The 25,324-nt window shown below is 44.0% G+C and overlaps 2 protein-coding genes across 12 annotated transcripts in view; one reads left to right on the forward strand and one right to left on the reverse strand.

Annotated features, from left to right (window-relative positions):
• The window catches only part of patj (PATJ crumbs cell polarity complex component), a 92,071-nt gene extending 87,614 nt beyond the window's left edge, over positions 1-4,457 (reverse strand). For 3 of the 11 annotated variants that reach the window (XM_076880126.1, XM_076880124.1, XM_076880123.1), the window contains exons 1-3: positions 2,928-3,008; positions 2,559-2,622; positions 2,294-2,472 (exon numbers count right to left, since the gene is read on the reverse strand). In XM_076880126.1, coding sequence (XP_076736241.1) covers positions 2,294-2,472; positions 2,559-2,622; positions 2,928-2,993 — 309 coding nt within the window. In that variant the 5' untranslated portion in view covers positions 2,994-3,008. The other 8 variants (XM_014414148.4, XM_014414144.4, XM_014414151.4 and 5 more) reach the window with 8 other exon arrangements.
• A 57-nt stretch (positions 4,458-4,514) lies between these two features.
• Positions 4,515-13,715, forward strand: tm2d1 (TM2 domain containing 1). Its single transcript, XM_012920742.5, has 7 exons — positions 4,515-5,002; positions 6,249-6,322; positions 6,661-6,769; positions 6,877-6,968; positions 10,620-10,693; positions 13,142-13,271; positions 13,482-13,715. The coding sequence occupies exons 1-6, from the start codon at positions 4,773-4,775 to the stop codon at positions 13,250-13,252; spliced, it is 690 nt and encodes a 229-aa protein (XP_012776196.2). The 5' UTR covers positions 4,515-4,772; the 3' UTR covers positions 13,253-13,271; positions 13,482-13,715.
• The last annotated feature ends 11,609 nt before the right edge of the window (positions 13,716-25,324 follow it).

Raw genomic sequence — 25,324 nt, forward strand, 5'->3', positions numbered from 1 at the left:
TTCATAGACTCGCTCTGACCTTCGCAGCACTTAGAATATGAAGCCCGCCGCGGGTTATTGCCATTATCTTAATTTGGCCTGCAGATTGTTTATTGTAAAGCTCACGTCAGCGCAGGCGCGAGCTGAATACAGATGGCGATGCAGAGAGGATTCGACGGCCCGGGTCACAGCAGTGGGCGGGAGGCAGCACAGGACTGATACCCATAGGCTGTCAACACCTGGGCGGGGCTACACTTGTCAGATCTGATGGGAAACACTCACACAGATAGATGGAGAACATGTGATGAGAAACACCCACTGAAGTAAACCTAACTGAAAGCTTTTTGTTCCATTTCTGACGTTTTACTTGAACTCAGGTTCTTTTCTGGTTTAATCAGGACCGTTCATGTGTTTCTGGACATCTTCTGCTCATCTCCAGCTCTATAGCAGCTCTCAGGACCGATTTATCTCGCAGTGCATCATCTGCCTGACATACCTGACTGAAAAATTCGGGGAGTCTGCTCACTCATTAAGAGGTGACTTTTCAATCACAGTATAGCCCCGCCCTTGTCTACTTCCTGCTCCTGCTGTGACTCTGAGAGCACAAAACTCTCCAAAGTGACCTCATGTTTGATTCAGTCAGCCCTGAAATTCATCATGGACTCATTTTTATATACGTAGTGCTTTTTTTGTACAACCCGAGAAGTCGCCCCCTGCTGGACATGAGAATGTGCATGTGGCGGCGGTGTGGTCCCTGGCTCAGCTGCAGGGGAGGCGCAGCGAGCTCAAGTGGGTGGTGCCTGGGGAGGCCACAGGTGGTGGCGACTGGACTAATCACAGTCTCTTCTTTTTATAGTGAGAGGCCAGTGCATGCGTGCCGAGACCAACTCTGAGCAGAGACTGTGTAGCTGTACATGTGAAACTTGGCAATAAAAGCTGAACTGTGAGCACAAACATTGTGTGTATTTTGGGTCTGTCTTACAGTCTGCTTTTCAGACTGAAACCAGTCAAAACATACATTTAAAAAATAGGCTATGATTTAAAAAATAAAATGGCGATCACAGTAGATGATAGTTAGTCATAAAAAAAAAAAACTGTACAAATGAAAAACCTGTATGTTCGTGTTTGCAGCCCTGTGTCAGGCTCAGTGGAGTAAAGGCATGAAGTAGGGCTGCACGTTTTTGCATAAAATGAGAATCACGATTTTTTGGCTTAGAATTGAGATCACGATTCTCTCACGATTTTCTTTTCCAATATAAATATTTATTGCACATATTAACTGCACATCAACTTCGTAACAATTGAAACTGAACATAAAAACAACAAATGTCTGACGTTTTGTTGTTGCCGCAAAATGTTGTACTGCTTGAAATTCCGTCTCCACCGTTGCTCGACGCTGCGTGTATAGAGCAGGTAGTGCAACAATAGAAAAATAGTTGCGGGACGGCACTGTATAGCGTTTGTCTAGGGTGTTGATCATTTTCCTAAATCCCTCGTTTTGCACAGTGTTGATGGGAGCCATATCTTTGGTCAGGTGATAAGTAATAGCCTCCGTAATTTCTTTGTGCCTGCGGGAGTTCGACGTGTATAGGGAAGCGCTGTATAAGGTTCCCGTTATTGATGTTTGGGTGGTTGACCGGGACGGATTTTCTCCTGTCACTTTCTCGTCATCCCTGACGTGCTCGCCGTTGTTTTTTCCCTGCTAACTTTAGCATCACACGGCACAGCTTCTGTATCACATGGTATAAGGCTCCGCCCTTGTCATTTGTTGAGCAGGAAGAGTGAACGCTTGTTTTCATGCAGATTACGTCCCGGATCAAAATGCGGTACAATCGTCGCCGTCTTTTTTTCTTTTCTTTTTTAAGTCGTCATTTGGAAATGAGATCGCACATAAGTATGAATCGAGATCGCGATTTTCTAACGATTAATCGTGCAGCCCTAGCATGAAGACAAACAACAAACAAAGTGTGTCGCTGCAGCTAGCTCCCTGTTGCTAGCTAACCTCTTTTTTCTTCTTGTTACGAGGTTGTTTCTTTCATACAGTGCACAGCTTCCATATCACGAGAAAGGAGGTGAGGGAAACATGGTTGTGGATAAAAACAATAAAATTCTTGTGAATGAAATATTCCATAAACTAGCTGTTAATATAAAACGTCATCATTTAAGGCTCTTTTGTTTTGTGTGAACTCCTTCACCTGAGCTATGGCTCCTGCAGTCCAGGTGAAGTACCGGTAAGCCTTAAACATCTGTGCCAGGATCAGAGTGATCCTATCCACTCTATTTTGCATGACGGCGCATGCTCAGTGAGGCTCACCTGGCTGCGGAGCTGCTTGATCGAGTGTTGAAGGGTCAGGATGTGGTTAAAGAGCGGGCTTTGCAGCGTCTCCCGCAGGTTTCCCAGGGTTTCGCTGTGGGTCCACTCCTCCCGCTGCACCAGTTTGGCCTGCAGACGCTCCAGAGCTGCCAGCACCTGCTGACGCTCCGTCGAGGACACTGAGGACAAAAACAGCTTGTGAAGCGTGGTCTCGGATAAACGCGAATCATTGGATGGTTTCTCTTGAGTTATAGTCAGGACTTACCTGTCGGGACATTTTCAAACATCTCTGCTGTGCTCTCACCGTCCTCTGTTCTGGAGGACCTAACCTAAACCAGGAAGAACCGAGAACAACTTTATTTCCTTCAGCTCTGGACCAAGTCTGATAAACGCCTACTAAAATACGAGCAAGTGTGGAGATACTTGTGCTCTGACACCTCACAGCACGACTCATACTGACCGCTCTTTCTGTCATCAACAACACTGCATGAAGTCACAGGAAAACATGCATGTCAGCACCCGTGCACTGTCTGTCTCAGGTGAGTCACACTCACCTTTTCTCCCACCAAAATTGGCCAAAATATGACCCAACACAGAACACCAAAAACATAATATCAGAAACACCATCAAACACCTTGCTCATTTCTTTCTGCTTATCCAAATCAGGGTCACAGGGGGTGGAGCCTATCCCAGCTGCCATAGGGCAACATGCGGGTACAGCTGGCCAGATTGTCCAGGGCAAACACAGAGAGACAACCAACTGGTATTAATGAGCCTAACCTAACCTTAACTAACCGTAACTAACCCCATCAACCTCAAAAAGACAAAAACCAAAGTGATGCTGAAAATCCCTGAAAACGATAAAGTAAAGATGGTAAAGATAACAAACTACGAACTCCAAACACAAAAGGCAAATACCACAAACAGCAAATACTACAAACTGAAGTACCACAAAAACCAGCCCTGCGTGAAGAAAATACTACACAGAGCAGATTTATGAAACAGGCCTGTAAACACTGAAATTTGACACCAAACAGGAAAAAACAAGATGAAAACTATGACAGGGAACCGGAAACCGAGAACGTACCATCAACACCAAAACCGTCACGAGCACCGGAGAATCGTGTGACACAGCACCACACCCTGAACCTACCACCGACACCCCAGCAGGTGCCCGCAATCACGTGACCGCAACTTTAACACAGTCCCTTTGAGTCACCATGGTAACGGTAGCCCTGACCTGACGGTGTTTACTGGTTTCCATTTCGCAAAGTGACGTTTCTGACCTTACCTGCGCGTTCTCGCCCTGCCGTGTACTGTGCCCTCCGAGCCACCGTACTTTTCACCATTCTACTTTCTAAAAACTTGTACCTAATACCTAAGGAGTTACTTCACACCTTCTTTCACTGTGGTACTGAAAGCACTCAGGTACTTCCCACCTGTGGCTAACACGGCCGTCCTCGGAGTGTCCAGGTGTGGCAGGTGAGCCTCGATATCAGCACGGAATATTTTCTCAGTCAGAGCCGAGCTATTGTCTAGCTCTCTCTCTCACACACTCACACACGGTCCACACACACCCAACACCGAAACCAAACAGCATGACGCAGAGGGGGTCTGAGGCACTCACCTGTCAGCTCACCTGAGAAATCAGGAAGTGAAACTGAGCAGCGGAGTCGGAGGGGGAGGGGGCGGACAGACGGTATTTTCACCTGTACATATTTTAACCTGCATGTTTGGCCCTTGGTTCACCTCATAGCGTCACAGAGCGCGCGAGCAGGTGCGTCAAAGTTTACAACAGGTGAAAGCCGCACTTTAACCGCCTCTCTCTCTCTCTCTCACTCACACACACACACGCAGGTACAAAGTCTGAGTTCAGATCATGAGAATAAAGTAAAGAGTTAAAGGAGCTTCTCCTCCTCTTCTTTCTCCTCACCGAGAACTCCGCTCCGCTAGCCTTAGCCGCTAACTGCGGCAGAAACTGCGCTTCTGGTCCGCACTCTAACAGAGAAACAGTCCGCACAAGAAGCGACACTTTCCCCAGAAAAAGACGTAGATTCTCAGAGTTTCAAACTGGTAAGAAACTCACATAAACTGGATCCAGTCTGCCACCAGCGTCACTTTAATGCCGCATTCATGGCGGTAGGAAATCTGATGTCTAAGGATGCAAAAGCATAATGTAAGGATCATTTTGTTTTCTTATCATTAGTTTAACTGTTTTTTATTCCGTATTCTGTTTAAAAGCACATTCATTATTTTAGCACAATAAGGAAGAGAAATTATTTCTACATCTGAGATAAAATATCCATACTAAAACGAGAAAATAACACACATGAAGCAGGTTGAAACTGTTTTACCTGCCAGCATTTTAAGCTTATTTAAAGAGCTGATTTTATAACAAGAACAAAGGTTATATATGTCTTATGGTTAAAAATGATTAGATTTGAAAACGATACAAATAAAACCAAAATAATAAATATAAATGGTTTGCCGAGCCTTCCTGGTCCTACATCGCTCTGAGTTCCCAGCATGCTGCAAGTCCATGAAGGTACCGCCCTGTCACGTGATTGAGGGAATCATGGCGTCCTCCCGGAGGCGGCTGCTGTATGTTCGCTCCGGGGCGCTCAGCCTCTTATTTTACTGCGTTTATTCGCACCTGCAGCTGGTCCTGAGCGAGGAGGTGGAGAACTGCCAGAACCTGAGACTCGGACAATATCCTTCCGTCCGTGTTTACCGCGCTTTAACGCCTCATTACCGGGGTCACGGGACGGCTAACGTTAGCCTAGCTTCTCTGTGACATTCAGATCAAAACGTTACATTTGGACGTTTTTTGGGGGTCCGTGGCTTAACGCGGGTTTCTCCTCTCATAGAATAGCACTGTGTGTTTGCATGTTTGGGACCTGAAGGGTTTTTCAGTCTGATCGATATTTTCAGTGTGGTCAGATTAAAGTTTCAAAGGAAGACAAGCTTCCCGTTGTCTTTGCAGTTACGAACGGATATTTAACTTCAGTCTGAAGACCGAACAGTTCACTTGTGTCAGGAGAGCTCAGAGACCCGAATCAGGAGAATAAGTTTGTTTCATAAACACAGAATGTTTACTCAGTGCAGCACTCTGCTGTTTTCATCAGTCAGTCTACCTAATGATACGATATTACTGTGATTTTTAACCTTCGTGTCCTTCATCAGTGTCTGTTTTACCCAGTAAGATAAAGTTCAGTTATTGGCAACCAAGCCAAGACTGTCACTAAAACCTGCCGTAAATGTTGCCATAAGATGAAGTTAGTCTGCAACTGAATGCAGTCCGTCTCTGATAATTCACCAAAGTTTATTACAAGTATGATTTGTGACAATTTGAAAATCATGCATCTGTTGCTGTCTCCATAGACAGAAATTCACATTTAATTATCACATCTGCACTCAGCAGCCTTCCTGTGCTAGAGGATTATAACCAGGGTACAGCCCAGAGTCGATCTGTGCTCCGTGATAACTGATGGGAACATGATGGCAATCAATCTGCATTTATAAAGCAGTTATTTGCAAACCTTCAGCAGTCTCGGCGAGTGGCCGCAGTAAGACAGAGTGTTTGCAGAAATGTTGCTTTCCGTCAGATGACCTGTGATCATTGTGAGTGAACCACCTACGAACTGTGGGCACCTGCACAGGGTGAGAGAAAACAGCCGCACAGTCGGCAAGAGGTTGCTGATTTAATTGTACATGTGAGGAAGCTAATGTTATCTCAGGATGGTGTGCATGAGATTGTTTGTAGGATTCCAGAGTATTTTCATTTATTTAATGAAGTATCGATATTTGGGGTCCTTGTATCCATACAGTATCTTGACACGATGCTGTATCGACTTCTTTTCCCCACCCCTAAACCACGGCCTACGCCATGTCACGTAGAAACAGGCTGCAGATGTTTTCCGACTGAAGTGTGTTTGCCTTCCTTTACTCTGCTCACGTATAAATGCAACGATCCAAAGATCGATGAATCCACTCAGGAGCCAGAGAACTGCAGGGACATGACGGCGTGGGGTGAGTCTCACTTCAGATTAGATTTTTTTCTGTTTGTGGGCGGTGGCTTAAAAAACAGACAGACTCTAAAACTGAAGATGTTGCAGAGCTCCTCTTCTGCAGGCTTCCACAGGTCAGCCAATCAAGAGAAACTGTACTTTATTTTGGGGGCGGGGTATAAAGTGAGCAGAGTTTTTCAGACAGGATGAACTGAGGGGTTGCACTGAAGCTGGGATCAGGCAAAGAAGGATTATTATGAATCGTGAATCATGCGGAGCTGCTCAATGGCACGAATACGATCATAACTGCATCTAAACAAGTGTGTGTGTGTGTGTGTGTGTGCTCGCGTGTGCACACAGTGGAATGCCTCCCAGCTCCAAACATCAGCTGTCGGCTCTCCAACGGGACGGTGTTCAGGTTTAGCGGGGACGAGGTCGGCTTCAACAAATCCATCCCCTGCAGAAATGTGTGAGTATTCACAGTGCAAGCACAAACACACACACACTCCTCTATAGATTTTGGTGTGTGTGTGTGTGAGCTTCAGGTGGTTTGATGCTCTCTGTGTTTCCTGTCAGGAGTGGTTATTCCTACAAAGTGGCCGTGGCATTGTCTCTGTTTCTGGGCTGGCTCGGAGCAGATCGCTTCTACCTGGGATATCCTGCTCTGGGTACTCTCTCACACACACACACACACACACACACACACACACACACACACACACACACACACACACACACACACACACACACACACCAACACACAGACACCTGCAGCTTTTATTTTGATGCCTGTAGTTTGGGTGGCCAGCTCTCTCACTTCATCTAGTTTTAGTAAAGCAGGTGTGTGTGGTGGGTGGGGGTGCAGTCAGGTGACACCTGTCGCTGAGCAGGTGTACTGTCAGCCGTCAGTATTTGGACAGTGATTCCTCAGGTTCAGCCTTTCAGGTTTAATTTAAAGAATTGAATAAAAGGAAAAACCACCTTAGAGTCACGCTTTAGATTTACAGCTTTCTCATGTCTGCAGGTATTTATTAAAGTGAATACTATGTACTAGGGCTGGGCCATATCATACAGTTCACGGTAATACCGGTATAATGTTGGGCAACGATAAGAAAATGAAATATCGTGGTAGAATATGGGTAAAACGCGCATGCGTAGTGCCTTTGTTTTCATATGCACATGGTGGAAAAAGCTTGGCGGCAACGGAGAATGAGAAGGGGGAAAGCGGATCGTTGAATGAAATGGATGAACCAGAATTGGTTTGTAAAAATGCTGCAGCTTCAGTGGTGTGGAACTGGTTTAGCTTTCACAGGGCTCTAGAGTGCGACCAATTTGGTCGCAAATGCGACCAAATTTTTCAGTGGTGCGACTAAAAATAAATATTTGGTCGCACAGGTGCGACCAACTGTTCCGGTAACAAAAAAAAAATCTCTGTAACTCTCCGTGTGGTCAACAACAGACACACATTATGCCCCTATCGTGGACTAAACCAATCAGAGATAGTCAGGGGCGGGACCTCTCTGATTGGCCGTGGTCCAGTTGAAAGTGCAGGTGGAAGAGAGAGGTGAGTAGCTTGAATAAAGCGATATCAATTCATTAACGGATTCCACACAAAGACCTAAACACGGAGCGGACCCAACACATCAGAATCAGCTTCGTCTTTCTCGGCTTTCTCACCCGACGGCCTGAACACGGACACGCTGTCGGAGCTTAGCGATTCTTCGGGTCCGCGCTGTGTTTACGTCTTTTTGCGCTGATTCTGAGCTGCAGGTTTTGCCTCTCTCCAACCAAAATTCACCGAGCCTGCAGCAAAAGAAGCAGCAAACTGCGCTTCACATTTGATCAATGTCGTCATGAATTCCCTCTGACTTTTGCTGTTTTGCTTCCACCACGATAAAAATCACACTTCCTGCACAGCTCTCTCTCTCTCTGTACTTCAGGAACAGTTTCCCGTCTCAAATCTGTTTTCTGCATTATTCATTCGCTTATTACCCACCAGTCTAGCGTTGTTTACAGCGCTTTTTCTTTTTTCACTTAAATGACCTCGGAAAAGAAAGCCTAATTTCTGCTGTTCAATACTGAAGAAATTTTAATTTCTTAAAATTATGCAAAATTGCAGAATATTTTTAAGGTTATCTGCTATAAAAAGCCAGACCAGGAAAATCTCCTTCATGTTTTCCTGTGTTTTATTCTCAGTTACTTTCACACAAAGGCATCTGCTGTGATTTTCACAATTCTGATGAAGTCTCATGTGTATCAGTACTGATAAATGATCAGAATTATAATATTTCTGACTGTCTGAGGCTAAATTGAATCAAATCAGGACTTTGAGAACCGGAATTGAATGGATTATAGAAATCAGTGATGATACTCAGCCCTAGTGAGCAGCCTAGGCCTGAGAGAAGTGGATGTACTGTAGCTGTGGGTAATAAGAAAAGATGAAAAGAACTATTGATAACTTTTTTGTTAAGTTAAGGCCTGATCTGTCTGAAATTCATAGCCAGTGCTCTGACACGGTGCCATCAATATTTGAATGCTGAAAAAGCACAGTGTATCCAGAAAACACATTATATGCTGCAGTAAATGCACTGCCCAAGTGTCCCCTCTCCCCACGGCCTTTCAGCAGCAGACAGCAGCAAACAGGTCGTCAGAGGAGGCCAAGATGATGATTAAGTTTTTAACATTTTCTACAATATTGACAAAGCACTTTAAGCACAAGTTTGTTAGTTAATAATTTAGAAATTAATATTGTCTGTATGGACTTCCCCCCCCCCCCAAAGAAAGTGCACATGTAAAACTGCGGTGTTAAGCGATGCGGTTGAAAAATTTGAGTGCGCCTAACTTTTGTGCCGGTACGCCTAAATTTTTAAAGTTAGGCGTACCGGTGCGCCCATGTCAAAAAGTTAGTCTAGAGCCCTGTTTCATCCGTCACATACACAACAAAGCACTACTTTTGGTAGAGCATGCTAGCGGGCCGTTGTTATTACCGTGTTTTTTGGAAAATACACTTAAAATCAATCCTTTGATTTTTCTGAAAATCGCCAGTGCCCCTTATAATCCCGTGTGCCTTATGTATGAATTCTGGTTGTGTTTACTGACCTCGAAACGATTTTATGTACACGGCGCTCGAAAATCTGTCAAATGTTTCAGTACGACTTTACTAAGCTACGAAGCCGCACCGCTTGATGGATTGTCGGAGCATTACGGCTATCGTAGGCAGGAGCCTCGCGGAGTGATACGTACGGTGCTTCAACATAATATTACCGTATTGTGTGTGTAAAACCTCTTTTTACGTTTTGTGGATATTATACATGGTTATACTGAGGATATGTCGGCCAATGTCCACTGGAAATGCTTTTTGGTTAAACTGTCAGCAAAGAATTTGCATTTGCACTGTAAAATGTTTCTATAACTTTAATGCACATAAAAAAACAGCTGCTTGTTTAAGCGAAAATACATTGATGGGTTGGGTTTTTTTGCACTAATAAAGTTGTGGAGTTGTAAAGTATTTTGTCTGGTGTCAATTATATCGTCAGTTATATCGTTATCACAAAATTTCAAATGTATATTGTGATAAATATTTTTGGTCATATTGCCCTGCTCTACTATGTACTGTAACATTCAGACAATGATCTCAGACACTGACTCAGCGCAGGAAGACCAGATACAAGAGGAGGAGTTGAGAAGTTTGAGAAAGCACACGCAGACATGTTTTCATTGCGTTTCATCTGAGCGAAACCAACAGCAGAGCAGGAGGCTGCAGGCTGATGAGTCTCAGCTCCTTCATGTAAATAATGCATCCTCACTCCTTTGCACTCTGAAGACTTTCTGCTGTAAAATTAGCAGCAGAGTCCCTGTGCCCCCACAGGACACTTCAGCACACAGGCTTACGTACAGTGACAGCTGGAGGGTTTTTGCACCCGGCGTGTCCGGCGTCCTCAGGTGTGGCTTTACACCCCAGCTGATCTCTGACACAAACTGTACAATAAAATCTGAATTAAAATTTAAAAAACTGTTTCAGCGGGCTGTGTTGCTGCTGCATGTGACCTGAGAGTTGCTGCGTCCTCCTGATTACAAACCTGGAATGTTTCGCCTGTTTAAACAGGAATGAGATCCATTCACACAACACAAAATAAAACCCAGACGGACAGGAAAAGATTCAAACATGATCCAAAAACACAAAATAATTTTTAAAAAGAATTATCAGAAAACATCAAGTGTCCATTTAAAACAGACTAAATGTTTAAAACAAGATGAACATGTTTCAGTCATGGGAATATTTTATATTTGTTATTTAATGAAGACTGTCTCTCTCTCAGGACTGTTGAAGTTCTGCACTGTTGGTTTCTGTGGGATTGGCACACTCATCGACTTCATATTGATCGCCATGCAGGTGAGTCATAAATCCTGCACCGGCACCAGCTAGCTGATCACCATTATCATCATCATCGCCATGGCTGAAAATGTCCCCTTTACGTTGAATCTGGTTGGTCTCATGTGTTTGTTTCCTGGGGTCAGAGGTCAGCAGGCTGAAGATCAAACTCACCCAAACTGTAGCAAAAGATCAGATGGATCTGAGCAGCGATTTAGAGCCCGCTGTCACTTCTTCTCTGTTGTTAACAGTGACGCCTGTGATGAAGCATTCCTCTGTTCCATTTCACTGTGTGTGTGTCTGTGTGGGGTGGTGGTGGGGGCCTTATGAATAAGCAGGCAGCAGCTTTCTGGGTATTATTTACGTCCATCCATTGGTGGCTCGGCGAGGCCCCTTTAATGAATGAATCTTCCGGAAGGTCCTAATGGACTCTGAGAGCACGGAGACAGATGGATGAAGCAGAAGGTGAAGGGACAGATCTCCCTGTCCTGCTGAACCGTTTTAGATAATATAGACTGGAAATCCATCGGGGGGGGGCTGAACGGGCTGTGGCTATTAACCCCGCCCACACCCAACTAAGACACAGGAAGAGCGAACGGCCCTTTAGGAGTTTTAGGCATTGGGAGGTATCCGCCCCCATTCAGACCACAACTGTGATTAATATTCAAGGCTCATTACATTTGGTGGATGATAAAATATGCTGTTAGTAGAATTCAGTGATGATGAACGTCATTTAGCGCTTTAGCTGCTTCAAGCTGCTGCTAAAACATCCTGTTGGCTCCTGCTTACACCCCAGTCATCAAGAGGACAGAGGAAAGTATCCTCACCCTACAAGGATGTTTCGAAGCCACTGACTGGGACAGCCTTCTTTCTCCTTCTGACATTGACAAATAAGTCAACACGGTGACATCATACAACTCCTTCTGTGTTGACAACATTATCCCCTCAAAACAGTCTCCATCTACCTCAACAACAAACCCTGGATTACCAAGGAACTCAAGGAAATCCTTAATAAAAAAATTTTCTTCACCGGCTCTGCACTGGACAAAAAGGAGGTCAAGAGGGCCATAAAAACTGCTAAACGGAAGTATTAAAAACACAGTTGAAAACAAATTCACCACAGGGGACCTCCACTCAGCCTGGCAGGCCCCCAAAACCATGGCCTCTGTGAATACTGCGGTCACCACCCCCAGAACCATCCAGGTGGAGGGCAGCAACCCCTCCTTCCCTCCTTGACGACCTCAACACTTTCTACAGGTTTGAGACGGACAACATGGCCCAGCTTGAGGAGACCAGATCCTCACTCAAACCTGGCAGCTCTCCACTCACCTTCAGGACTGAGGACGTGGTGTGAGCCCTAAGGAGGACCAGGGAGAGGAGCTCCCTGACAACATTGCAGTCGAGTTCTGAGGCACTGTGCAGGGCAACTAGGAAGTGTGTTCCGGACTCTATTTCTGAAATTCTCTGCCAACACAGAGGAGATTCTTAGGAGGTGCCACCAACGGCTATACCTCCTTAGGAAACTCAACTCCTTTGGAGTCAGCACACCCATCATGATGACTTTTTACTATGCCTTCCTGGAAAGCATCATGACCTTCTCCATCACCTGCTGGTTCCATTCCCTCAGCCTTCAGAACAAGAACAGACTGCAGCACACTGCATCAGTGTGCTCTAAAATCATTGGCCTGCCTGTCAGAACACAGGTTTTCAGCCAACAGGCCCTCAGACAGGCATCCAAAATCATCAACGACCCCTCTCACATTCTTCACCCCGCATTTCAATGGCTCCCCTCTGGGCGACGCCTCCGCTGCATTTCCTGCAGGACTGAGACGAGGAGAGCCACCTTTGTCCCCAAAGCCACTCTGCTTTTTAACTCCAGCCGATAAGACCATTTCCCACACCCATAAGAATAACCTACACTCTTCTTATACTACAGACACTATACACTTTTAGTCACTTACAGCTATTTATTCACCTTTCAGTCACTTTAATTTTAAGACTGTGTCATTTTAAAACTGTATATTCTGTGTATTTATTATTTCACCCTTATTGCCTGTTCTTATTGTCCTTATCTTCAACGTTATGCTGCTCTGTTGTTTGTTAATTGCCCCTTGGGAATAAATAACATCTTCTGATTCTGATGTGACAGGTTTTCCAGACATTCTTCGAGCGTGGAAATGAAATTCCCTTTTACGTTTATCCTCACTGAATATGACAATGAATAAAAACAGAAGAGGACCCAGAGTCAAACTCCAAACCTGATTCTGGCTGATGGAGGCTCAAACCATCCTCACAAACGCACAAATATTAATCTTGTCCTCCTGCTGAGCATCTTTGTTAAAGCGTCAGCCTTCAGCTGCTTTGAGCACGATCACCTCCACCTCTGCTTTAGAAGCTCACAGAAACAACAACTCCGCTTTCTGAAAACCTGGCTCTAATTTCCCTCCCTCTCTCTGGTTTCTCCTGCAGATCGTGGGTCCAGCAGACGGATCGAACTACATTGTGGATTATTACGGCGCCCGTCTGACCCGTCTGTCCATCACCAACGAGACTTTCAGGAAGCCACATCACTCTCTGTGAGCTCACCTGGACGCTGCCTGTAAGTTTTTAGGTCTTAAACGTCAGTAAATGACTGATGTTCCGCAGTGTGTAGGGTTTCTTGATGCTTCATTTAGTCAGCCTCCGAGGTTGATGGTTGGAAGATGAACTGTTCCCAAATCTTTGTTTTTATCTGATCAGTGTTGTCCCTGATCGAGGGGCTTCTATGAATGACCAAATATTAAAGGATATTTTCTCCCTCTCTGTTTAGGCATCTCCATCAGTGCAATAAATTCAGACCTGCTGTGAAGAAATCCCTCCTCATCTTCAGTCACAGTCTGTTTGAATCTATTCAATGGTCGCTCCGAGTCATCCTTAAAAAAAAACACTTAATTGCACTTTTGTTTTTTGGTGTGCTGACATGTTGCTCCACCCATTCCTGTCTCTAACTTATTCTGTTTGTCATAAAGACTTTGTAAATAAAGTTTCTTTTTGTTAATCTACACACCAGCATCTCTGTTATTACTGTAGATGTATTTCAGGCCTGTTTGACAGTCACCAGCAGTCTGCCTTTAGTTTAAACTAGAGCTGGGCGATATGAGATTTTTTCATATCACGATATGTTTTTTTCATTTCAGGCGATAACGATATCTATCACGATATAAGCCAAATAACTATATTTGTAAGATTTAAATGTGCCGTTGCTCACAAGTAAAATGTGAAATAATCAGCAGCTTGTTTTTATTTAAATATTTATTTCCCATAATAAGTTCAACAGGGTAGATGTACTTAAGGAACATGAGACTTTTTCAGATAAATAAAGGCAAATATTGCAAACTACAAAAGAAAGGCAGCCGCTAAAGCGTTTAAGTTTCAAAATAGAACAAACGAAACAGACTAAATTGTCAATTCCACTTAGAAACAAAGTATTAATTCTAAAAATAAATCTTAGTTTGTTTTACAGAAGAACAGACAAAACTGACTAACTTTTGTCAATATCAAATAAACTGAGAACTAAAAGGAAATTCTCAATCTCTCCTTGTTGTATAGCTGAGCTTTTCAAACAGTTTTAACAGTTACTTTAGTCTGACAAAAGCCGAATGACGAATTAGCGCTTCCAGTCAGAGACTGAGGCTACGTCCACACGTACACGGGTATTTTTGAAAACGGAGATTTTCCGTTTTCGTTTTAAAAAAATAATCCCGTTCACACGTAAAGGCAGAAATGAAGGAAAACGCTGCTATGAACATGCCAAAGCAGCAGGTGGCGCTAGATTCCTAACCGTGCAGAAATATTGGCCAATCAGAAGTCTAGAAGCCTCGGTGGGAAAAAGTAAACAAAGCTGGGGCATAGAAGCAGAACCGAGTCGTATGTGTGGACCGACAGTAACTGTGTGTATATGTAAGCATTTAAACACTGCAGAGAGTAGAATTAACAGTATTGTAGAAATTCATTTCACCGAAACAATAACGTGGCGCACAGTGTGACGCATGCACCAGTTCATTGTATTTCCAGACTTGCTTTCGGCACAATTTACAGTGCACGCTACTCTGTTTTTTGTCAGACTTGAAATAGCCGAAATACCTTCACACTACGGAACTTCTATGGCTCTTCCGTTCGACAATCTCTCCGGCATTGGAACCATCATCTGTTTTCTCTTCGGTCACGCTCGGTTGATTTTTCTAGTCGGTACACTCATTTCCTCCATTACCCGCTGGCTGCTTCCCAAACAAACACACGTGCGGCTTGGCACTTGTGCTGTACGTAACAAGTCACGCGACGTGAAGCTGCGGCTGTGATTGGTTCGGCTCTGCGCTACTTAATTTGGATCGGCCGACCTTTTTTTTTTTTTTTTTTTTTTTTCTTTTAAGAGGACAAGAGCGGCGAGGTCTATCGCGATAGCTTAATTTCTCTATCGAGTAAAAGTTATATCGCGATAGATATCGTTATCGTTCTATCGCCCAGCTCTAGTTTAAACCTACGTTTAAATCCATCTTCTTGTCAGGGGGTTAGAATCACCAGTTAACCTAACCACACAGAAACCCCGGCCAAGAGGCCAGGAGCTTCTCCTGCTGTGAGGCAGCAGTGCTAACCACTGTGCCACCCACTGTTGGGGAAACTAAAAGGAAAACATATTTTCCTACTTTTCAGATAAGGGTGTGAAAACTTTTCTGAAGTCACAGAATTTCCAGCAGATTTCAAAGCTTCTCTTCCAACCTCGGCTACTTTAGTCACATTTGAGGTTTAATGTAAGCTTTTACTTCCTGTTTGTGGTTGAAGTTTACGGAGGTAATGATGCATTAAGACTTCTTAAAAACCAGACAGTGGAAAAACCTTCAAAATGAGCTGGATCTTTTTCCACTGCTGGGTTTTCCAGTTTTCAGGGCTCAAAGACACATTTCAGTGTTGCCACACAGCGATACGGCCAAGAGCACAGACAGGAAATGATATCACACTACCATCAGTCTGGAAATGTTTGGACGGTGAAAAAAAATGTGGTTAAAAGTCTAGTGACTCCTGCAACTGTACATGGTAACTGAAGCAATAAACAAACCTGTGCAATTACAGCAACTGTTAGAGAAAACGCAACGCTCTGAGAACACGTGCAACAATACCGGACATCATACTAACATCTGCAACAACAGCAACCTGTGACATAACACCGTCATGTGCAGCTACAGCATCCGGTGACATTTGTACATTTTTGTGGTTTTTCTAATGTTATCTTTCTGGTTTTGAACTTTCTGGTGCTGGACCATGCATTCATGTGTAACAGCTGGATTCAAATAACTTTGAGTAGAGCATATTTGTTTCTGCAATTGCTGTCTGTGTATGAACAGAAAATGTGATAATGGAGTCAAATTGAGCTGCTGAAGTAAAACATGAAGGCCAGTTTATTTTCTAATTTACACACAGAAACAGGAGTTCCTGTTAGCGCTGAGCAGCGAGCGTTTCCTCTGGTTAATTATTACTGTGTACACAGAGCGAGTGAGCGTGTGTGTGTGTGTGTGTGTGTGTGTGTGTGTGTGTGTGTGTGTGTGTGTGTGTTGGGGGTACTCCTTGTATTTCCATGTAGAGTTAGCCTCCATGTGGCTTTCATCAAAATTCAATTATCATCCTGAAGCACGCTTCACAAGATTCACAGTTCAGACCGGGAGGAAGCAGAAAGAGTGGGAGCTCTTTTGTGTGTGTGTGTGTGTGTGTGTGTGTGTGTGTGTGTGTGTGTGTGAGAGAGAGAGAGAGATGACAGAGAGGGATGATCCCAGGATCCTTCCTTTCATCTCAACATCCACCCTAGCGAAGAAAGGTGGATGTCTGATTGTCCGAGTGCATCAGGAGAAAGCTGACGTGCCAACATCTGTCGGCCTCAGCAGCAGACAGGATGTTAAAAAGCTGTAAGCAGACCCAAGCAGCTGTGGAACCTGCAGCAGGATCACAGAAGAAGAAAGGATGGAGAAGACTCTGAGCAGCAGAAACCTTAGGGTCACCCACAGTTTGGTTCAGTCTTAAAAAGAGGAATGCTAGAAGATTTGAGTGGATGATCTCAGGATTCTTTCCATGGAGAAGAAAACATCTTCATAAAACTGTAGATTTACACAGAGTGGATTTTACTAGCAATGCCTTCATAAATGTAAGTCCAGCCATCTGAAAGGTGAGATTAAAAAGCTGTAAAAGCTAAAGTCTCGTGGACTTCCACCTGAAGACATCACAGACATGGAAACCCGGTCTTCAACACCTTCCATCCAGGCCAAAATATGGCACATCACACATGCCAGGAGAATGATGGTTTCACTTCAAAGCTATTGTGGCTGTGTCAGAATCAGCATCAACATATACGTTACATTTTAAACACATCTGTCTGACCTCTTCTGATGTCTGGACGTTTTGATTCAAGTAATAATTCACATTGAAGAAATTACAGCAGCACGATTTTACACAAATGTGTTATTTATCTTAAATCTTAACTTTATCATAAATGTTTTAAGGGATAATTTCTCACAGCAGCACCGTGAGGACTTGGGTCAGTCTGGGTTTGATCACAGCAGCATCTAGTGGGCATCAAGGGAACTGCAGATGGTCACATGTCAACAGAGGAGGCTACTGATTGGTTCGTAGAAAATTCCCCTCTAGCCCCTGCAAGCTTGGGTCCTCCTCTGTGACTTGAGGGTCCTGCACAGTATCTTAGCTGCTCCTGGGACTGCGCTCTTCTAGACAGATGTCTCAGATGTTGTTCCAGGAATCTGCTGGAGCCACTCGCCTAGTTTGGAAGTCACTGCACTAAGTGCTCCGATTACCCCTGGGACCCCTGCTGTCATTTTTTATTGTTACATCTATCACTATGGCTGTCTTCCTCTGCTTGTCCACCACTACTATGTCCAGTTGGTTAGCCATTACCAGTTTGTCTGTATCTGGAATTCCCACGGGATCTTAGCTCGGTCATTCTACACCACCCTAGAGGGCGTCTCCCATTTTGACCTTGGGACTTCCAGGCCATGCTCAGCAAAAATGTTTCTGTATACTATGCTGGCTGCTTGGTTGTGGCGTTCCATGTATGCCCTGCTTGCTAGCATCTTGCACCCTGCTGTCATGTGCTAGATTGTCTCAGGGGCATTTGTCCTGTGCTGCCATGATTAGTCCCTCTGTGCTGTCTTTCAGTCCAGCTTTGCCAGCCACTGGTAGGACTTTTGGATGTCAGCCACTTCCTCTATCTGCCAGTGGTGCATACCGTGCAGGGGCCTAGCCTTCCATGGTGCCTCAGGTATAGACTAAGCACACGGTCAGTTGTGGCTATCTTCCTGATGTACTTGTGGATGTTCATCATCTCATCTTGGTGGACCATGTCCAACATATATTTATATATACACACAAGTCCGTCGTCACAAAATACTGTGATTGGGAGGTAAAACACACACACACACACACACACACACACACACACACACACACACACACACACACACACACAAAGAGTGTGCTGTGTGGGAAACAGAGGCCATGAAATTACAGTTGTGTCGGTTGGAACGAAGTAGGAGGAAAGTTTGCAGATAAGGTGGAAGCTTCATGCAAACCTTCACCCAGCTGAGTGTGTGCCCTCCTGCACTTCTGTCTTTGTGAGGACCAGGAACGAGGAAACTGGTGGGGCCTGCAGGTCTGAGAGGAGGAGGGTCTGAGGGTTCAAACCAGGATTCAGGGTCAGAAGTCCTCACGAAGACGGATGTCCAAATGTATTTGTTGATGGAAGTTCACAAAATAAATGCCAGACCGCTATAATCCCTGTGTGTGTGTGTGACCAGATAAGTCATTTCAATATTCACACTCGGTCGGTCACTGTGTGACACGGGCACTGTGTGAAGCTCAGCTGCACCGGTGTGTGTGTGTGTTTAATTTTTACACATTAATATCAGAAAGCAGAAATGGATTTTCCATTAAAGAGTGTTTGGTTTGAAAAATCGTCCCAGGATTTGAACCTCTGGCCTGATGTTTGAGACTGGACAGATCTGATCACTAATGTGTTCAATTCAGAAAATCATGATATTGGTGCTGCAGCTGCCTGTGTCTTTATGAATCTGCTTCAAATAAAGATTCATTTGTAGGATAATTAAAAATAGGTTACTTTATTTTACTTTTGTCCTTTGGTTCAAATGTAAAATTAGAACAAGCGTTGTATCAAACAAGAAGGCAGCTCACTCTGTGGTGCTTCCTTCACATATAATTTATTTTTCTCTCTCTTTAAATATAATTTAGCGCAAAGTTGTTTTTATTTGCCCTGTTGAAACCCATACCTGGCATCATTTTGAGTGTCATTATTGTTTATTTTATTGTATTACTTTTATTTATGTGAACATGTGTCACATTCATTTCATTGTTTAATAAAATTTGGTTAAATGTTTCGTCATAAATATCAAGAGAAAAAACGTTTCTTTAAAAGCATAAAGTATTCAGGAGCACAGTCCATGTATTTAAATTCTTATGTATGTAAACAGTTATAACCTGTTATTGTGATGCACAAAAAGTCACAATAATGTAATGTGGTGTTTAGAATCCCCATATATCATTCCCTATATGCCGATATACTGTCAGTACAAACAATGGCAATGGCAAACAGCTTTAGGAGAGGTCAGAGGTCAAACATGATGCGATATTTTTAATCTATATGCTGACAATACACAGCATGCTTGTTTCTAAGTTATTAGCTGTTGCTCAATTTTCCACCAATAATTATTCAATAAGCTGCATTGACCCCTAACACTTGGGCTTGGCCGAATCCTTCACAGCTCATTTACGGCAGAGTCTCAGTTTCAGCAACCGTGTTCATGCTTCAGAAACAAAGTCTTTAAATCAGGTACACATCTGTATCTCCAGGTCATCACAGGTAAATGATGGCCTGTCAGCTTGGGGTCAACTGCAGCAGTGTCTTCACGTTATTCCAAATTTTAAATCCCGTCAGAGAAAATATTAATGATATATTTATTAATTTACCAAACAAAGGGTACTGAGCCATCTGAGGTGCAACGAGCAGCTAACCCCCCCTCTTCTAATGAAGAGCTAATAATTCCTCCTCCTCTTTTTCTCCTCGTGTCCTTCAAGGTTCTTCAAACAGAGCTGGTCACGATTTAAAGCATCTGATCTTTAAATATGATTTTATGTCCCTGCAGACGAGACATTTACTCTGACAGGTCAACGTCTCCCCTGAGGAGGAAGCCCAGCCCACCACCGCCTCCTCGTGTCATCGTGACTCTGTCCTCCACATCCTTTCCTCGCTGCTGTGATTCACAGACTGATCTTCTCCTCACGTCTCTGCTGTGGAACACTTCAGACTGACGTAAACATACACACGTTTAAAGCCTGATACAGAATCTGTTTGGCTACTGCGATTTCCTTGTTTCTATAACTCACCTGTTTAAATTGTATTAAAGCTGAACATTATATAAAAGTAAGAGTGCAACAAATCCGAGCTCAGGATTTTTCCACAGACTGTAAAACATGGACATACCGTATTTTCACGACCATAAGGCGCACTTAAAAGTCTTAGATTTTCTTCAAAAAGTACGGCGCGCCCTATAGCGCAGTGCGCCCTGTGTGTTGTAAGGAGGACGTAGTAGAGAACACCATGAGAACGCTAAAGGGTGAAGTGTGGGCGTTGATCGTATATACCGGACAATCGCACATACCTGTATAAAAGGACAGGTATGTGCATTATGTGGAACATCGTTGTTTTAACAACCCTGAAAATGGCAAAGAGACACGCTTATGAAGCACAGTTTAAACTGAAGGCCATCAGCTATGCGGAGGAACATGGAAATCGAGCAGCGGCGAGAGAATTTAAGATTAACGAATCGATGGTTCGCAAATGGAGGAAGCTAGAAAACAAGCTCCGGCAGGTCAAGAAAACGCAGCTGAGTTTCCGCAGACATAAGGCGAGGTGGCCCGAGCTGGAGGAAAGACTCGAGCGGTGGATCATCGAGCAAAGAACGAGCGGGAGAAGCGTTTCGACGGTCACCATTCGGCTAAAAGCAGTTTCACTAGCTGAAGAGATGAACATTGAACATTTCCAAGGAGGTCCGTCTTGGTGCTTTCGTTTTATGAAACGGTGCCATTTTTCCATCCGGACCAGGACTACGGTAGCGCAGCAACTTCCAGCGGATTATAAGGAAAAGCTGGCCATCTTCCGGTCCTACTGCAGCAAACACATCGGCGACAAAAACATCCAGCTCAGCCACATCACGAACATGGACGAGGTCCCGCTCACTTTTGACATCCCGGTGAGTCACACTGTGGAGAAGAAGGGGACCAGCACGGTAGCGATACGCACAACGGGGTATGAAAAGTCTTCTTTTACTGTTGTGCTTGGCTGCCATGCTAATGGACAGAAACTGCCGCCTATGGTGATTTTTAAGCGAAAGACTTTGCCTAAAGAGAAGTTTCCAGCAGGAATCATCATTAAGGCAAATGAAAAGGGCTGGATGGATGAGGAAATGATGAAAGAGTGGCTGAGGGAGGTGTATGTAAGGAGACCAGGTGGTTTTTTCCACGCATCACCATCGCTCTTAATCTGTGACTCTATGCGTGCCCATCTCACAGCCGATGTGAAAAAACTAGTGAAACAAATGAACTGTGAGCTTGCTGTCATTCCGGGAGGCCTGACAAAGGAACTCCAACCGCTGGACATCGGTGTGAACCGCCCGTTCAAAGTAAGGCTGCGAGCGGCCTGGGAGCGATGGATGACCGATGGAGACCACAGTTTCACCAAGAGTGGAAGGCAGCGCCGGGCGAGTTACGCCACAATTTGCCAATGGATTGTAGATGCTTGGGCTAACATGTCTGCTGGCACTGTTGTTCGAGCTTTCGCAAAAGCCGGCATCATTTCCGAGGAGCCGCACGGCACGGAAAGTGACTCTGACAGTGAAGAAAGTGAACCTGGCATGTTTGATGGAGATTTAGCGCAGCTGTTCAATTCAGACACAGAGGATGAGGACTTCGATGGGTTTGATTGATGATAAAAATGTGAGTACCAAACTTTGTTTTGCTCCTGCTTTATTTTTAAATACGCACACTTGTATGCTTGTGTGTTGTTGATGATGACGATTACTGGTAATAAAAATGTGAGTACCAAACTCAGTTTTGCTCCTGCTTTATTTTTAAATATGCACACTTGTATGCTTGTGTGTTGTTGATGATGACGATTACCGGTAATAGAAATGTGAGTAAGGTACCGAACTCAGGTTTGCTCCCGCTTTATTTTTAAATACGCATACGGTACTTGTATGCGCCCTATAATCCAGTGCGCCTTATGTGTGTGTTAAATACAGTAATGGCACACATAACTGAGACTGCGACTTTTAGTACAGTGCGTCTTATGGTCGTGAAAATACGGTAGCTTAAATTTACATGATGCTAACGTGAAAATGCCTTAAACTTGCATGAACAGCAGGGGGCGACACCTTTGGTTTCCAGTCTGACTCTATCAATCAAAAGGTCCTGGCTGATCCAGGATCTGCTCATTGCCTCTCAAAAGCTGTTAGCCAATCGCCATTAGGTGATCGCCCACTTATATAGCGCTTTTCTACTGTGAGCACTGTGGAAGAAAGCCAGAGATTAATAATAACTAACAATTAAATGCAGAGAGGTGAAAACACATCGTGAGAGAAGAAGAAAGGCTGATCGTATTTAAGAATGAAGCATTAATTAATGGCAGGACTTCTTTGAGCAGTTTTGTAGGAGTGGGGTCTGCAGCAGCAACGCTAGGCTAACACTAACTAGCTAGCAAGATTATAAACCCGGTGCTAAACTAAGAGAAGCCACAAAATCAGTTTGAATAAGAGTAAACATTTACTCACCAAGTCAGTGTATCAGGTAAAGATCCACAGCAATGACAACAATAATATTTTGAGCTGACGCTTTTCCAGGTTTGCTCAACATATTCCATAACAAATGCTGGCACCATGAACATGCGGACTGATCCGAGAGGGAGGAGGACGGTAGTGACGGGGCATTTTCAAAACACATCTTTCATCCTTCCGCACTTAGAAGCAAAACTTCCATCTTACTTAGTTTTTCTAAGTTAAGACAACTCAAATAAATTGAGTTGATCAGCGGTTTTGCATAAAAAGTACTGGTAACTTATTTAAATCGAGTTCTAATAACAAATTGATAAAAACTGAGTTCAGCCTATTTAATATTTTTTAATTAAACAGAATATTACATTTTACAGTGTACATCTGTGAGATGATTATGAGTAATTTTTTCTCTAATGGTTAAAATCTTATTTGTGAAGAAATTCATGAAGTCATTACTAGTTAATGGGAATGGTTGGGAGGGAATGGTTGGCTCAACGGTGCTCTGACTTTTGTCAGCCTGGCTACGGTGCTGAAGAGAAACCTAGGGTTGTTCATATTTTCTTCAATCAATGATGATGTGACAGTCCTGGGTCGGTGACCCAGGGTTTTATATTATCATTAATCCTCGATTTCATTATGATTTGTCACTAGTAGTCTCTTGGTTTTTGTTTCTTGATTTCTAGTTCCCTAAGTTCTTTAGTATCTCCTGATTTCTAGTCTTTAGGTTTTGGTTATGTGCCTTCTGTGTTTTGTCTACTCGGTGCCTTTTTCGTGTCCCACAGTTCATGTCTCTGTGTCTCAGTGTCAAGTCCGCGTCTTTGTGACTGTCTCTTGCTTCCTCTTTATTTTGATAGTCTCGGTCCTGTGTGCAGTGTGTCTGGTTGTGCTTGTCCCAGCTGTGTTACCTCCTGTTCCCCATCCTTTCGTTGTCCTGCTTGTGTATTTAAGCCCTGTGTTTCTCTCTGTTAGTTGTTGCGTCGTACCCTCACCATGCTGTGTTTTTCTTCTGTCCTTCTGGTAATGTTCTGGTTCTCTGTTTCCCGGTTTTGTTTTCTAGTTTCCCATTTTTCTAGTTTGAGCTTCGTGTCTTGCGTTTATCTCCAGGAATAAAGCTGCTGCTCTTAGTTAATCATCGTGTCTCTGAGTCCTGCGTTTGGGTCCTACATCCTTGCCTGCCACAGCACACATCATGACAGATGAATAGTAAGATGTTCTACCTTTACGGTAGGCATTTTTATAAAGCAGCAAACTATTTCTCCAGGCTAAATGACGATCTTCTAAATTTGTGATACAGAGCAGGCAGTCCTTCTGATTTGAGACTCTCTTTTTCACAGGCGCTACAGTATCCAGAGTCATAATGAACTAAAAACAGAAGCTCATGTTAAAGTAAAGACAGGAAACAGCATATCTGGTCATTATAAAAGGAGAAATAATCTTCAGATCAACAAATGGCGTTCAGCAAGCCGCTCGTGTCCTGTTCTAGTTTTAATATTACCATCCATCTAAGGAATAAAATCTGTCTGATACTGATCAGCCACACACACACACTTGCTGGAAGCCTGCTGCCATTGGCTACACTCGGCGGTGGATGTGGTATCGATCACAAACACCAAGAGCAATTATACGAGTTCACGCTGAGTCTGGAGCTCATCACTATTCACCCCAAAACACACACACACCCTTTGATTAATGCTAATTTGCGTGTGGACGCGGAACGCCTTAATCCTCTTCTGTAATTGGTCTTTCAGGATGTCTGAGGGGAAATTGGAGGGGCGTGTCCGTGGCCCTTTGTTACAGCAATGTCACCGTGGTTACCGTGGCTGGGTGTGAATGGATGACCGGGAACAGAGAGAGAAACTTTAATTGTGGATGGAGAAGTTTGACCATAAAAGTGGAGCTGCTGCTCGCGTCGTCGTCAGGAGCTGAGAACATTGGCAGAATCCACCTGTGGAGAGATTTATGGCCTCACAGCATCCACACAGTCAGAGACGACTTCAGGTCTGCATTCTGCGCTCGCCTCACACTGTCACACACTAATATACACAGTAAAATAATCCTGTTTTATCTCAGTGGTCCAACAAGAGCTCAGACTGCCCCACTGACATCCTGAAACATGGACGAAAGCTTCAAGTCCAGGATCAAACCAGGAAGCCTTGCTGCTGCTTCCTGCTGACAATCGGATGAACCCACAATCTGTTTCTTTCTTTTCTTGTTCAGAAACATCAGGATCGGTTCATCATCGCTTCATGTTCACTCAGTTTTTTCCACAGTAAGTCTTTTAAAGACAAAAAAAACAGCATGTTCGGAGTGTACATATGGTACACTACAAGTTCAGTAGTCAGTCATTTTTTAGCGAAACGCTTGGAGTGTGAAGGCCTTAAAGCAAGGGTGGAACTCTTTAAAAATCTATGAAAAAAAGAAAAGCTGTGAGCCACCGTTTTCCAATTGTTTTCCTCTTTTTGTCTCCATACGGAGCATTTACCTGCATGCAGAGCTGAATGCTCTAACCTGACTGGATACCAGAGCTCAAAACTGCAGAAAGCAGAAAGCTTCTGGTAACAAAGGTTTGTAGTCTCGGAGGATCAGAGCGCTCACACCTGTTTCACCTGCATGTTTCTGCCTGAATGTCTGGGTCTGTAGTTTCCACGCTTCACAGCACCGCCTGCAGCCATGACTCCACCAGCCGTGTCTTCACCCGGGGCCAGTCGCCCTCATTAACGCTCTAAATTCCACCCTCGCTGGCCCACTGCAATCTGTCCATGAGACAGCCTGGAAA

The sequence above is a fragment of the Maylandia zebra genome, linkage group LG23, assembly GCF_041146795.1.
Source record: "Maylandia zebra isolate NMK-2024a linkage group LG23, Mzebra_GT3a, whole genome shotgun sequence".
In the NCBI taxonomy this organism is placed as follows: Eukaryota; Metazoa; Chordata; class Actinopteri; order Cichliformes; family Cichlidae; genus Maylandia; species Maylandia zebra.